Raw genomic sequence first — 15,373 nt, forward strand, 5'->3', positions numbered from 1 at the left:
CTGGGTTTCAGCTTTCCAGTTATACTTTCTTTCTAATAATTTACTTTGCTCAACAAAAACCCCTCTAAATTGGCAAACTTTCTAGAAATAATTTGGAATTGCTTTCCACAGAAAAAAATCACATATAGGCGAATCCACAAATACCGAACAGCTAAAACGTCTGTACATTTTTAAAACTACTAAATATCTGAAAAGACATTTTAGACATTAGTTTGCTCAATTGCTTTATTATTTAAACTGTTGTAGGTAAAATCGCTGAATAAATATTTTACACAAAATCTATAAATTGTACTTCTAAGTTATTATTCTAAATAAATCATGAAGCCCTGCTAAACTCCTAATATTATCAGGCTGTCTTAATAAATCTTTCTTCAGATGCTTTTGGAAGCTCCTGTTTTAAAGCTCTGCTTAATTCAATTGAAATTCATTTTATTTTATTTCTCTGATTAAATTTTTTTAATTTTTATTGGTTCTTTGGTGTGTTTTTTATCTGCCACTATTTATATTAGTTTTTTTAATTGTTTTTTAGATTTCATCCTAAAGGACTTGCATATGAAATATCTACGACAGATCAGAAATTTGCTGCTGAATAGCCACGATGAAAATTAACATATAAAATAGAAAATATGAAGAAATGTAAGCAAATTACATTTACTCAGGTTTTCTTTCTTTTGACCTTTGCAATAAAAACAGTAGTGAAAGCACAGTTCATTTTCCACCTCCATCTGACTGAGTCATTGACTGGTAGCTATGGATTGCACTACGCTGCAAGTTTATTTTTGCAGCTAAGATTATCCTAATGGAGAGAGTGAAACAATCCATATGCAGTTTGTTGTTGCTGATACTTGGTCTTGATGCATGGTGTTATGAAGCATATAGCTGTATCAACTGGTTTTTGTTGGTGTCTTTTGATGAGGTAAAACAATGGCCTGAATTTTACTACTGCTGCTGCTGCTGCAGGTAACTCAGACATGATGGGTCTGTAAGTCCTTTACTGAATGTTATACATCAGTCTATAGGTAAAAAAGAGAGAGAAGCGACATCACCTTTAAAGTTTAACAGTTTACCTGAAAAGAAGGGTCTCATTTTGTAAAGGACAAAATGGAAACAATTTTACCTTTTTGAGTTTGACGAGGAAAAGAGAGGATTTTACACATCAAAAAACGCATGTTAGAAAAGTAAGCAGCACAAGTAGTTATGTAATGAGATTAAAGGCGGCAGTCGTGCAGTACAAAACCCAGCTAATGACTTACGACTGCAAAACATCCCACTGCTGTCCATGTGTATGACTGGATAATTGTTTAAATGGTACATATGCTAAGAATACATTTGGCAATTACCAAGAGGGCAACCTACAGACTCAGCAATAGCCTCACCAGTCGCAGACAGAATACTATTATCATGATGCATTATAAAACCTCAGACAACGATGTAGTTCGAAATCAACTGAGGCTTTATAATTTAATCATAGTTTCAGGGAGAGGTTTGTATACCCTCACAATAACCATTACTTTCATTTTTTTTATTAATATTGAGTTTGAGAGTGAAATACATTTTCAATATGTTTTAAAAGGAACATTTAGATTTATAGTGGATTGTTTCTAATCCAAATAGGTTAAAATTATAAGCACAGGTTCTAATATAAACAAACACCAACAACCTCAACCAAATGCTTTTGTATTCATTAAAATCTTCTGACAAAATTCTGGCTGGCTATTTGACATGTCTTCTTGAATTTATTTAAAATGTTTGGTTTGCTGGCGAAATCTTAAGCATTGATGGCAAACTTTCAAAAGGAATAGGGTCAGGATAATTTGAAGAGCATTTCAAAATAAGTGTTAGTGAGTGTTTGGGAACACTGTTTTCCTGAAGTAGCCAGTTCTGACTGAGGTCCAATTGTTGGACCCAAACTGTCAGCCTCAAATGAAACGTGATTGGGTAGAAAGTTTAAGAACCACGCAGGAAACACTTACCCCCAAGTTGATCAATAACTGGCGAAGCCAATGTAACATCAAAACAGATTTAGAGTGTTCAAGAAAGATGTGAGTCCTTGCAAACCAACGTCTTCCAACTTGCCTGAAATCTGCAGCCGATTTCTGACCCTTGGGGAATTAAAGACAGTCCACTACAAATTCAAACTCGTACACCCAATATTTTATATTAAAATCACTAAGGTCTATGTTGGATAATCAGTCCAGCCTAAAACGACAGATCGATTGAATACATAATTAAGAGACTAAAACTGCCATGCCGAGAACAATTAATTAAGAGTGAATTTAAAGTGATATGAAATTCCTAAAAGCATAACTCTGGTTCAGAAGAAGGAATCCTTCAGGCTTTTGTTGGAATTTTTATTTTAATACTCTAACACATCTTTGTCCTTACTGTCTTGTCCCACTCAATCACTGTGGTACAAATTTACACACCCAGAAACACACTTACATCAGCTATTATCAATTAACTCTCCAAATAACGCTTGTGCCCCCAAAGTGTCAAAGCTTGATTAAAACCAGTGCTTAAATAATTGTTTTCTAATAATATTTGTGTCATTGTGGTTTAATTGACATTCAAAGCAAGGACAACATGTTGAAAGAGGTTAAATATAATGTATATCTGATTAAATAAAAAAATATAAACTCTTGTTTTGCATTCAGTTATATACTTTTAATTCAAATAAGCAACACTGAAACTTAAGGTCATGTGTTTATTAGCCAATATAAAGTGCTAGTCACTTAAGAGTAGTCCTCGGATGCTTCCTTTGCAAAACCTCCCAGCATGCATTGCATTTCAAGGTCATCTCTAACAGTCACTCTGTCTCTTTGTGTTTCAAATCAAAATAACAGGACATGAAGGTAAAATTGACAGGGCTGTGCACCATATGGTGCTATTGGCTTCCTCCAGAGGGTTTTTCAAACATTGTGTAACCTGCTCTTTATATAAAAACGAAACAATCCGTCATGTACTTAGAATAAATCCCAATTTAATGACAGTTCTGAAATACAACTTTATGAAAATTTAATTTCCATCTCTTGTCACAAAGAAAAATCCGTGAGGATAATCTCCGCGCCAGTATCAAATTGCACTGCGGTGTCTTTTGCCCTCGAGTGTCATTGAGGAGGTCCGTGTCAGCTGAAGTAACAGAATGATGCTATTTCCGACTGACGGCGTCAAGATTTTTCTGACCTTCTTTTTCATCAAGCAAGGAGCAAAACGCAGAGCAGGAGTCAATTTCCACACACAAAATAAAGGTAAAAATCTCAGATAAGACCGACCTCGTCAAACAAGCTTTGAAGAAAATCTTAAACTGATGGGGTTAAAGTCAGCCCTCAGATTTTCTAAGGGATTTGTTTGTCAGACTGAGACATAAAGTGTGGAGCTTAACCCAGAATTACCCATTTCACTGTGTTTTATTAATCTCACAGTGGGACGCTGTTTGTCAGCTCTTCGCAGCAGTGTAGAGGCAATCATTGATGTGAAATGGTCTGCTTAGCTGTTGACAGCACTCCATTCTTGACTTTCTGGTGTTTTAAAAGTAATGAGGGAAGAGATATGAGCAACGAACATGTTTTTCAGTGGCTCACACACACTGCCTGATCTGGTAGAAGAGATCAGTGAGATGCGCTCAGATCTTCTAAACAGATCACTTTGTTATTTATTTAACGAAAGCCTGTGTCAGACTAGGTACATAAAATGTTTAGGGGGGTCAGTTTTCTAGGTGGTACACTCATCGCATACTTACACATTGCCATAATATTGTAGCTCAACATTACGCATCGGTTTATTTCAATTTGCAATTTAGTATTTTCACCAATAATGAAGATGAATAATCATAAAAATATATAAATCTCAGCTGAAGCTTAATTCAATTGTATGTCGTAAGCTCAGTGGGAAAAATGCCATGTCAGCAAATTACATACAAAGGTACAAAAAACTTGAAGGGGTGAAATGACCCCAGCTTTTTAAATAAAAACTGTATTTTCAACTCACCTTGGGTTGTACCTCTACTTCCACCACTTGGTTCTTGTGCATGCAACCCTTGACAAAGCCCTCAACCGTGCTGTTGAACTTCATAAAGATCACATAGGCAGCGTAGGCAGAGAGCAGTGTGACACTTTCCCAGATGGTGATGATGTTATCCAAGAAGAAGATGATGAGCATGATCAGATCCAGGATGTAGAAAGACACGTCGCGGAAGAGCGGCCACCATGTCAGGTTGAGGATCTCCTTGGAGAAGATGGCGCACATCCCGATGACAAAGAGGATGTTAAAGACGGCCGAGCCTACAATGGTGCCGATGCCCACGTTGCTGTGAGAGATGAAGACTCCAATGATGGAGGTGAAGAGCTCTGGGGCCGAACCGCCAGCCGCCATGAAGGTGGCACCTGCCACGTCGTCTGAGATGGTGAGCTTCTCTGTGATTACCGTCAGTGCTGGAACAAAAAACTCGTCACACACGATGGCTAAGGCAATGAACATGTAGATCATGCCAAACATATGGAGGACCACTGCTCCTTGTCGCCTCTCCTCCAGGCTAAAAAGGTCCTGTGGGTACTCCCCCTGTGTCTCATTGTCATCTGCTGTGGACTTCATGGCTATGGGCATGTCAACGGACACATTTGGGTCCCCCTGATGTGGGGTGAAAAGTAGGGTCCTGTGTGGGGCTGACTGCTGAAGATCCACCTGGGGGAGCGATGGCTCGCTGAGCCCATCTGAACTCCGGCTCAAGGCACTGATGGAGACGGCACTTAAAGCCACCAGGCTGAAGACCAACCCCAAAACCCGAACAGGCCGGAGCTTTTTCCGCAAATATCTCCGTCCCAGCTGCTTGCAGCCAGCACCTTCTGCAGATCTTTTCTTCGTACAGTCCATGCTGGGCTGATCTGAAGCCATGATGGTGCAGCTCTCAGTGTCCTCGCTCTTAACAGGTGGTTGGGAACTTTGGGGAGCTAAACATTGTATTTCCCTCAGATTCAAATAAGATGAGAAGGTTTTCGGTGCTGTCTGGGATCCAGTTTTCCAAAGCATGTCATCATATCAGCCTTCACTAGATAACATTGAAAGAATAGAAAAAGAATTACACATCTTAACAAGGAGGAAAGTCAATACCCCAAGCCAAATTCAATTGAAAAGATAATCTTGGCCTCTATCTAAACAAAGAGGAAATGTGACAGAAAAGTTACAAGATTGCCTATATTCATTTCCAACATCATGACCACTGGCATATATAGGAAATTAGACTACTTATATTTCAATTATTGTGCCTGTCAGAGGGTTGGCAATACAGTTGAAATGAGAATTTCTTCAAATTGAGAAGTTTACACAAATGTCCTTTGTATTTGATACAATTGTTTCTAAATAGTACGACTTGCATCCAATATTTCTGTATCCTTCTATAGATTTCTCACAAAGGTTTGCTGAAATTTTGACCTGCTCCTGGTGATGTATTTCTAGGAAACAAAATGTCTGTACTTGATAAAAAGTACCTTGACTGGATGTTGACAATGCTTGAATTCAATTCATTGAACAAACGTGACACCTTCAGGAGGTTCAAAATTACCTTCCTGATTTATTTTTTATTTTTTCAAGATGGTATGTAAGGATTTTGTTTGAGGTGTTACCTTAATGAGGTCGACGCCCGCCCTGTGGCGGGCATGACGTCATGTTTCTGTGTGTGTTTTTTGCTCCAATGTGATAATAAATTTTGTCAAAATGAAACAAACACTGTAAAATCACAAAGTTTAGGATGTTCTGAAAATAATGATACCAAACAAGGTAAGGTAAATAGTTTTTATGGTGAAAATATAAGGGTAAATTCAAAATTAGACCAAAACGGCCATTTAGACCCAAGACTCCAAAGGGTTAAAATGCATCTATGGATGTGCCCAACGTACCAATCAGAAGCTTATGGAGCTATGACATCATAGTTTGGGCTTTCCCAAAAGGTTTAAAGACATAGCAGTCGTAGTGTATGTAAACTTCTAAATTTGAAGAAAACAATAAGAAAAATGATTTCCAGTATTTTGAAAAATGAAAGAAAAACATTGGTTATTCTAACTGATCTAACACATATTTTAGCTTGACTTAATTATCACAGAAAGTTATGACTTTTTCCATACAGCACATGCAAAAATCTGGTCAGAGTGTCTTCAAAACTGCATCTTCTGTGAATTGTTACCATTCTTCAGGAGTCAGTAACTCTCAAAAGCGGTCAGAGGAACGCACGAGGCTGAACCGCTGAGAGGGTCCTGGACAATCGAGGTTCTTTAAAGCATGTGTGGTCTAAACCAACAGACAAGCTACTGTAACTCAACTTGCTGAATCAGTTATTGCTGGATCTGATAGAAAGGTTTCCATATTCACAGTGCATTGCAGTTTGTTGTATAGCCGCAGACTACTTAGGGTGCCAGCGCTCACCATAATGCAATGCCTGATCCGTATAAATACCTCTACTGATGTCTAAGCCCTTTGTTGGTCTCATCAGATAGAACAACAATCATATGCAATAAATAAACATCTAAACTGAAAAGTAGCTGAAAAGTTCTTGCCGTTAATCTTACGTTCAGTATCCTTGTTTAGCAGGACACTAAAATTGCATTTTTCCGGACTAAAAAAGGATAAAGAGTGTCTGCTGAAACGGCTGGAAATCAGACAAACATAGAGGAGTTTTGAGTAAAGCAGAGGGGGGAAAACAAAGCAAAGTATTTAAAAAAACATAAAAGCTGAGCTTTATAGTACAAATCTAAATGTAAAAGGAGACAGAAAAAGTAGACTGATTTGAGAAACTACCTGAAATATTATCCCCGTGGAAAACACTGAACTGAAACTCTTGCAAACAATAAGTTTATTCAATGCATATAATTATTGTTTTGTAAGACAAAGCTCAAAGGAGTGAAGACAACCAAAGTACAGGGATATTATAACAAAACTAAACAAGAATTGATACTGTTTAACCACAGGATGGCCATTACCATCCTCATTCGGAAGCCCAACTGATAAGATTGTTCTTCAAAATCAGCCGATTCACATTTACGAGTCGGTAAAATAACTGCATAAGATGCAGAGTGAAACTTATCATGCATCAGCATGATCATGACTGAATTAACAGATCACGCAACAATTTAAGAACAAAAGGGTCATATCTGCTGCTTTTACCAGGAACACATATACAATGAAATACGACGCCCGCGGCTCACAGACATGACTTGATTGCAGTCTATAAAAAAAAAAAACAATAAGGTGACGCTTCGCAGGTAAAGGAGGATAAACACCGGCACACACGCGTCCTGCCCGCACTGTTTGACTTCTTAAGAGATGCCTGCTGCCTTCACAGCTGAACTCTTTCTTCCCCCCCACCCTCTCTCCACTCCCTGTCTGCCCTTGAGTTTCGCCCTTTCCGCTTAAACCACTAACCATCCTTCCCTCCCCACCTCAACATAAAGAGCCCAACATTATCCGTGCCCCCTGTTTTTGGCGAGGCGCATGACGCGCACCAAGAGTCATGCCTTACCTTTGACACAGGGGAGAGAAAAACAGGCGCACGGCTCGGCTGCACGTTGAGATTAGGAAATCCTCTCCGGTGCCCTCTTGCTCTCATTGAGCCAAAAAAAAAAAAAAATGTGACCACTCGCTGACGATAGAGGAGGAGCTCTGTAAACAGACACACACACACACAGAGAGAGAGAGAGCCTCACAGCACCGGGATCAGCAGCATCCTTCACGGTGATGTGCGCAGAGAAATCACCTCTAGTTGTTGAAAACAATGGCTGGTGTTCTCGGCGTGGCCGACCACGTGATCTGCCTGGTTTATTAATAACAGGTTAATAGAAGCCAGGTAAGCGGCAGGCTGCGTCCCTCCCCTGTTTGGTTCACGCAGAGGAGGCTTTGGTGATGTTTCAGTTTAGAGGGAGGAGTTGCCGTGGTTACACAGCAATGGCAGCCCGTTCCTCTGATGACGGAACAGGTGGATGCGCTCCAGCTCAGCGCTCCGACTGCACGCCTTGGGTCATTTCAAGGTTACCTGCAAGCTGGGGCTCCATTTCTTAAAGCTAAACGCAGATTCATGAAATTGATCACCTTTATATTGCATTCTCACCCTTTGGATTAAGTAAATTGCACCAAATTGTATCCGACCTTCCAATCTACCTAATCACTATACATCACCAATAGCGAGGCATAATAGTGAATGGTGTTGTATAGTAAACACTGACGCTTATCCCCTAAGAGAATATTTGACTGCAATTAATACATAGCCTATTGAAAATAAAATTATAAAAACATGCCAGTTAATATTGAAAGACTTTTGAATACTTTTTTTTTCTTTTTTAGCACTCTTTGGGTCTCTGAGTACCACCCAACCCTTTCTACGGCAGCTGAAGGATACAGCATCTTTTCTCAGTAGCAACTTCTCAGTAGTCAAGCTTTTATTTGACAGCCGAACAGTCAGGATGGATGGAAGGTTGGATGAGGGGATAAACAGATGGATAGACAGACGAATGGATGGAAGCGATACTGCATAAAGCCTTAACGGCGCCCCGAGTTGCATGTTTCCCCTGTCATATCGCATAAAACCTCGACCACTTAGCACCAGGCAGGTTAAACTGTCAGAGGGAAGCAGACATGCAATGTTTACACACTGTCTGTGTGACAGTAATGGCCTGGTGCCGAATAATAAATCACATGTCACTGACCTTATTGATTCTCGCCTTCTGTGCTTTTCTGTCTCACTCCACAGCTATTTCTTGTTACCTAACAGGAAACATGAAGGTCGAGAGCATCAACTTCCTTTAAGTCATTACGTCTATACTTTCCTATTGCACTCTAGTGGAATACTTTTTGGCTAAACTGATGGATCTCGTATTTTTTATTTTTGTAGATCATGCTGCACGTTGCACAGGTTTTTCTCATTGTCATCATAATATGTCTGAGCAGAGGAATCTCAAATCAATCCTATCACATATTTCGTATTTCCCGGACTATATAGACCGCACCTCACTATAAGCCGCACCTACAAAGTAAAACGAAAAAAACACTGGAAACGTACATATATAAACCGCAACGGGCGCTCTCGGTTTATTAATAAATCTGCTGGATTTATCAAGCCCTGCGTCTCCAACGCTGAACCATGAATTCGTTCACGCCGAGCTTAATACGTGCAGCGCCTCTATTTCCCTCCTGTACTACCAGATCGATAGCCCTCAACTTAAAAGCTGCATCATATGAACTTTTTCGTGTTGTGTGCATGACGAGGCGGTATGAGTTTGAAGAAATTTCTCCGCCGTGCTAGCATTTGCTTATTCTAAATGAAAATTATCGCTTTCTTCTTTGATTTCCAATTTTGACTTCCAATGATTCACTTCCCGCTAAAGAGCCCCCTGGCGGTTGAAGAAAAGTCCACAGAAAAGTCGCGCTGGGCTGTAAGCCGCATGATTCAAAGCGTGGGGGGAAAAAAGCAGGGGCTTATAGTCCGAAAAATACGGTACATTCAAATTGATTGCAGTTTTCAAACAATGGACATAAATTGAGTTAATTATTCAAATTGTCCTTTAGCTAGGAAACTCAGCAGATTGCATCATGCTCAGATTGCAGCATTCACTCCTCCTGGACGAGCACACGGCAACATTGGACAGTCACTTGACTTTACAGCAATTTCTCATAATGAGCATGCATGGAGCAACAGAGGAGAGAAAAGACTCTCCTTTAACATCAACCTCCAGCAGAATGTGGCTCAGTGTGAGCGGCCACTTGCCACGACCAAACTGGGGTTTGAAAAGGCACTCCATACACAGAAAAAACTAACGAAAACAATGATCTTGGAGTACTTTCTATGTTAAAGAAATGTTTTAAAGGATTCAATCTTAAAGCAACACTAGAGGACTCACAGTATTTGTGAGGGTTAGGGACTATAATCTTACTCGAATAACTTGAATCTGCGAATACTTGAGACACCTTCTAAAAATGCTTGTACCTCAATGTTCAGAAACATGCATTAATACTCAAAGTAGAAACTGTCTTAACACTACAGAAGCTAATATCTACAGTCTTTCTTATCTTAGTTCATGGAGGTACAGCCAATCAGAAGCCAAAATAAATGAATTGCGCTCTTGTATTGGCTGCTTTGCAAACGCCAGTCAATTGCTCAGGTAGTATTGCACCTAGGTGTTTTTGCTTTCCAAGCTGCATTTTCTTTCAAATATGTTAGATGTGCTTTATGAAAAAAAAAAATCCTTGAATGGGCAAATCTTTTAGAGAATGATTTGAAATTTGCAAAGAGGTGAATCCATGAGTACTGAACCTTGAATACATCCACTACGTATAGCAATAGTTTTCACATCCACGTTACTACACATTTTTCACTCTCAGTTTTCCAGAATCCATCCATCCATCCATCCATCCATCCATCCATCCATCCATCTGCTGGTCAGGGGTACTGGTACCTATCTTCAGTGACCACGGAAGGGTGAACAGAATAATCTGATACATACAATAAATACTATAGAAAAGCCCATTTGTTTCAGTTACTCAATTCACTATGTGACACAAATTAAAGAGATTAATTGCAATACACAAACTGATGTTTCCGAACCTTAATTTCTCCTAATTGTGATGATTTTCCGCTTGCAGTTACTGAAAACAGAACACTTAAGCTGATAATATTACATCAGACCAGTACAAACGGAATTTAATACAGAAATGTCAGCGTAGTATATGAAAGTATGTTTAATACCTTACCATCATACTTAATGGCTTCTATTTTCAAAAGTTATGTTGAATCTGACAAATGAGCCTCGTCGATTCACATATTCTAATTTAATGAATATATATGCAATACGTTATTGCATCTTTAGCAAGCAGTGTATAATACAAATAGACCAGGTGACACAAACGGGCCTTCACACGTCCCCTTCCATCTTTTTAATGATGTTTCTCTGTAGAAGCTTGTCTAATCAGGACACATCAGCATCAAAAAGTCCCCCACAAGCTGTTTCAAATTAGATCTGTCAATACTTTTGCCTATCAAATGAGATCAGATCCAAGCTGTCAGCTATTTTGCAACAATGGGCCCACTGTGCACAGACAAGCCTCTCCTCTACCAAACATTACAGGCTTGTCCTGACCTGGCTGCATTTGCTGCATAAAAGTGATGACTGGTCATTGGTCATGTACGCTGCACCAGGGGAGGACGGAGGGAGGCGGTGGGGTGGTGGGTTGACAGGGCGATGGTGGCAGTTCTTTTGATTCGTCTATAATCTGTGGTGTGGCAAAAGCAAAAGAAATTTCCATGCTGGCCCTGCCCTCCCCCTACCCGGCCCACCCTAACTTTGGCCCGGCAGCTAAATCCGAGCCTTTGTGCCCCACATAGTTGTGTGGATTTGTCAGCAGTGAGGTACAAGCAGTGGGACTGTAACAAGGTAGCCGTTCGCGGTAGGATTTTACAGTGACGATGAAGCGTTGAGGCAGAGTCAGGTGGAAAACAGCAGTTGTTTTATTCTTCACATCACATCAACCAACAACTTCACAGGTGAAAACTGCAGTCTTAAATAGTCCCAGCTGTGACGGATCAAACCACCTTTAATTCACAGGGGAATCTCAATTCATCAATATCCAGTTATTTAATTAAAATACCTTTTACTAAATATAAACATTTCTATTTACTTTTTATAAATATTTTATGTTTTATCATTACACCAGATGAAACACCACAAAACCCATAAACAATTCCCCCCCCCACACACTTTTCAATGGCCTCTCCCAGAGACTATATATGGTGTCTGGACCCCCGGGGCAGCATTTGTCCAAACACCCTGGAGAGGACACAGAAAAGACAGGTGAGTCACTCTACATTAGCACTCCACACCCAACAGATTATGCACAACACATTTGCTCAGTTTTACCCACTAGTAGCTCATTGCTCTGCGTAACAATTATCCTCCCTCCACAGGCAACCACCTCACTCGTCAATGAGGAGCAGCTGTGCAGAGCCCAGAACAAAAGGCTACATGCTAATGTCTAAAAATACTCAATAAATACAATTAAAACTTCTTGTGTGCAAATTGTTACTGATGTGCAAATCTATGCTTAAAGTGCAGTGCTAAATAAAGTGCTTGTTAATAAAGTGCAAAAATACTTTAAAAATGCAATACAGTGATTTCAGTAAAATAGTCCCAGTAATGAAGATCTCTTCATTACATTTCCTCCCTCCTCTCTTAAAAGCACAGTACCTCAGTCCTCTGACACTCTGGATAAACAGTCAGCAACCACATTAGACTTCCCTGGCTTGTACTGGACTGTGAAGTCAAATGGCTGCAGTGACAAGTACCATCCAGCGATACGGGCGTTGGCATCCCTCATTCGTCTCAACCACTGGAGGGCACGATGGTCCGTCTCTAGAATAAAGTGACGTCCCAAAAGATAATACCTCAGGGCCTCAATAGCCCACTTCATGGCCAAGCACTCCTTTTCCACTGTTGAATATCTTGTCTCCCTGTCAAGCAGCTTTCGACTCAGAAACACCACAGGTCTTCTTTCACCGTCCACCTCTTGTAGAAGGACAGCTCCAAGTCCCACTCCCGAAGCATCTGTTTGTAAGATGAATGGCTTAGTGAAGTCTGGTGTGTGCAAAACAGGATGAGTACATACCGCTTGCTTGAGATCTTTGAAGGCTCGATCACAATCTTCTGTCCAGCACACTTTGTTGGGGGCTGCACCCTTTGTTAGATGGTTCAGTACAGCTGCTCGTTCGGCAAAAGAAGGTATGAATTTCCGGTACCAGCCCACCAAACCAAGAAATCCTCTCACCTTCTTCTTTGTAGTTGGAACCGGGAAGGAATGGATTGCGTCCATCTTCCCCACTTGAGGCTTTATTTTCCCAAATCCAATGACAAAACCTAAGTACTCCACCTCTCTCTGGGCTACATTACACTTCTTTGGGTTAACCGTCAGTCCAGCCAGCCTGATGCGGTGTAGGACCTCCTGCAGGTGAATCAGATGCTCCTCCCAGGACTGGCTATACACCACAACATCGTCTAAATATGCTGCAGAAAATGCTGAAACATCTCTCAGTACATGATCCATTAAACGTTGGAATGTTGCTGGCGCACCCTGCAGCCCAAATGGCATGACTCTAAATTGGTACATACCAAAAGGAGTTTTAAAGGCGGTCAGCTCTCTTGCCTCTGGTGCCAACGCCACTTGCCAGTATCCTTTGCACAGATCCAGCGTTGTGATGTAGCTTGCTGAACCGACTTTCTCCAGTAGGTCGTCCACCCTGGGCATCGGGTACGGGTCAAAGTTGGACACAGCATTTAAATATCTAAAATCTATGCAAAATCTCAGGGAGCCATCTTTCTTCGGTACCAACACAATCGGGCTGCACCACTCACTACTAGACTCTTCAATTATACCCAAATCCCGCATCAGCTTTATTTCTTTTTCCAGTACTGGAACCAACCGCTCTGGTATGCGATAGCTCTTTTGACGACTCGGTGCATCTGCTTTCACCCGAATCTTGTGTTGAACCAGTGATGTAAATCCTGGAACTTCTTGAAAGAGCTGAGGGTCCAAGAGAGGTTTAATTTTGTCCTGCTTAGTAGGGGACAGATGAGAAATGTCAACCAAAGCACAGTCTGACATGCTAGTTGGAAAAAATTTTTCAGTCACCTCCTCATCCTCAACTGCTCTCACAAATAACTCCTGGTGCACAGGCTCCTGTCGGCTGTGGAACTCTTTCAACAAGTTGACATGAAAGGTCTGATGCTTTTTAGCTCTTTCCGGCATGTACAGTTCATAAACCACTTTACTCACTTGTTTGGTGATCTCATATGGTCCATGCCATTTTGTCAGCAGCTTGTTGTCGCTGGTAGGAAGCAGTAACAGAACCTTCTGTCCTGGCAAGAAGACTCTGTCTCTGGCCTTCTGATCGTACCATGTCTTTTGATGTTGTTGAGCTGCTTTCATGTTGTCCTGTGCAAAAGATGCCATTTCCTGCAAACGCTCTCTCATGTTGATGACGTATGCTGCAATGTTTTCCCCCTCTGGCTTAGCGTCTTCCCAACAGTCCTTCAGTAGATCCAGCGGACCTCTCACTTGACGCCCATACAATAGTTCGAAGGGTGAGAAACCTGTGGACACTTGTGGTACCTCGCGGTAAGCAAATAACAGGTACGGCAGCCATTGGTCCCAGTCAGCACCTGTGTCAGAGACAAACTTGCGCAGCATATTTTTGAGAGTCTGATTATATCTTTCCACTAGCCCGTCCGTTTGGGGGTGGTAAGGGGTGGTCTTAAGTCCCTTAATTCCTAATAATTTATAAACCTGCTGCAATAGTTTGGACAAAAAGTTTGTCCCACAATCTGTGAGAATTTCTCTTGGTATTCCTACTCTAGAGAAAAACTGCAGGAGACAATTAGCAACATGTCGGGCTTTAATGGATCTGAGAGGAAAAGCTTCAGGGTACCGTGTAGCATAGTCACAAATCACCAATATATAACGGTAACCTGTCGAGCTCCTTTCTAATGGGCCCACAATATCCATGCCGAGCCTTTCAAAAGGTGTTTCAATAATTGGCAGCGGTTGTAGCCGGGCTCGTGCTACTCCTCTGCCTGAAGTCAACTGACATTTTTCACAGGAACTACAAAATTTAGAAATCTGGGTATACATTCCTGGCCAAACAAACCGGCTACTGATTCTACTCAGCGTTTTATGAAAAGCCATATGACCTGCCCACGGAATTGAGTGGCCCAGCTCCATAACTTTGTGCCTGAACTGTTGTGGAAGGGCTAATGTTTCACACTGTCCCTTCTTCTGATATAAAATACCTCCTTTGATTATGTACACCGCATCTTCCAGGAAGTCTAACCGGCGCTGATTAGTTCCTCCCAATCCAGTTACTTTTTCAAACCAAGGTTTTAAAGTAGGATCATCTCTCTGTAGTGCACCCAAATCTGAGGGAATGTCAAACTCAAACAAGTTATTTGGCTTAGACAACTGTTCTATCCCTTCATCACCTGAGCCTTTGAATTTCTCCCTTCTTTTCTGAGCTTTTGACTTTTTAGTTTTTCCTAGCCTTGTTTCCAGAGACTCCCCAAAAAAGGGCAGCTCTTCCAACACCTCCTTTGAACTTTGAGCTCTTGTGACTACATTGCAAGGTTTCAATGGTTCTACTGGTGTATCAGATGTAGGACATAAATCCCCTTCATCTCTGTTGGTAAGCACTTGGGGTTCATAGTCTGACTGGTGAATAAGGTCAAAGAGAGTGGGAATATCATTACCAAGTATAACTGAGTATGGCAAAGAGGGAACTACAGCTACTTGTACCAGGTATGTTTGACCTCCCACTGTCAAATACACCTCAGCACTAGGGTAGACATGTTCATCT

At 41.0% G+C, this 15,373-nt stretch overlaps 1 protein-coding gene across 6 annotated transcripts in view; it reads right to left on the bottom strand.

Moving 5' to 3' along the window:
• Positions 1 to 7,895, bottom strand: part of LOC102216912 (sodium/potassium/calcium exchanger 2-like) — a 60,022-nt gene extending 52,127 nt beyond the window's left edge. For 4 of the 6 annotated variants that reach the window (XM_023346355.1, XM_023346353.1, XM_023346357.1 and 1 more), the window contains exons 1-2: positions 7,508 to 7,894; positions 3,988 to 5,044 (exon numbers count right to left, since the gene is read on the bottom strand). In XM_023346355.1, the coding sequence (XP_023202123.1) occupies positions 3,988 to 5,025 (1,038 nt within the window). In that variant the 5' untranslated portion in view covers positions 5,026 to 5,044; positions 7,508 to 7,894. Of the gene's footprint in view, positions 1 to 3,987; positions 5,045 to 7,507 lie in introns of all 6 variants that reach the window. The other 2 variants (XM_023346352.1, XM_023346351.1) reach the window with 2 other exon arrangements.
• Positions 7,896 to 15,373: the final 7,478 nt, after the last annotated feature.

This window comes from Xiphophorus maculatus, chromosome 14, assembly GCF_002775205.1.
Source record: "Xiphophorus maculatus strain JP 163 A chromosome 14, X_maculatus-5.0-male, whole genome shotgun sequence".
Taxonomy (NCBI): domain Eukaryota; kingdom Metazoa; phylum Chordata; class Actinopteri; order Cyprinodontiformes; family Poeciliidae; genus Xiphophorus; species Xiphophorus maculatus.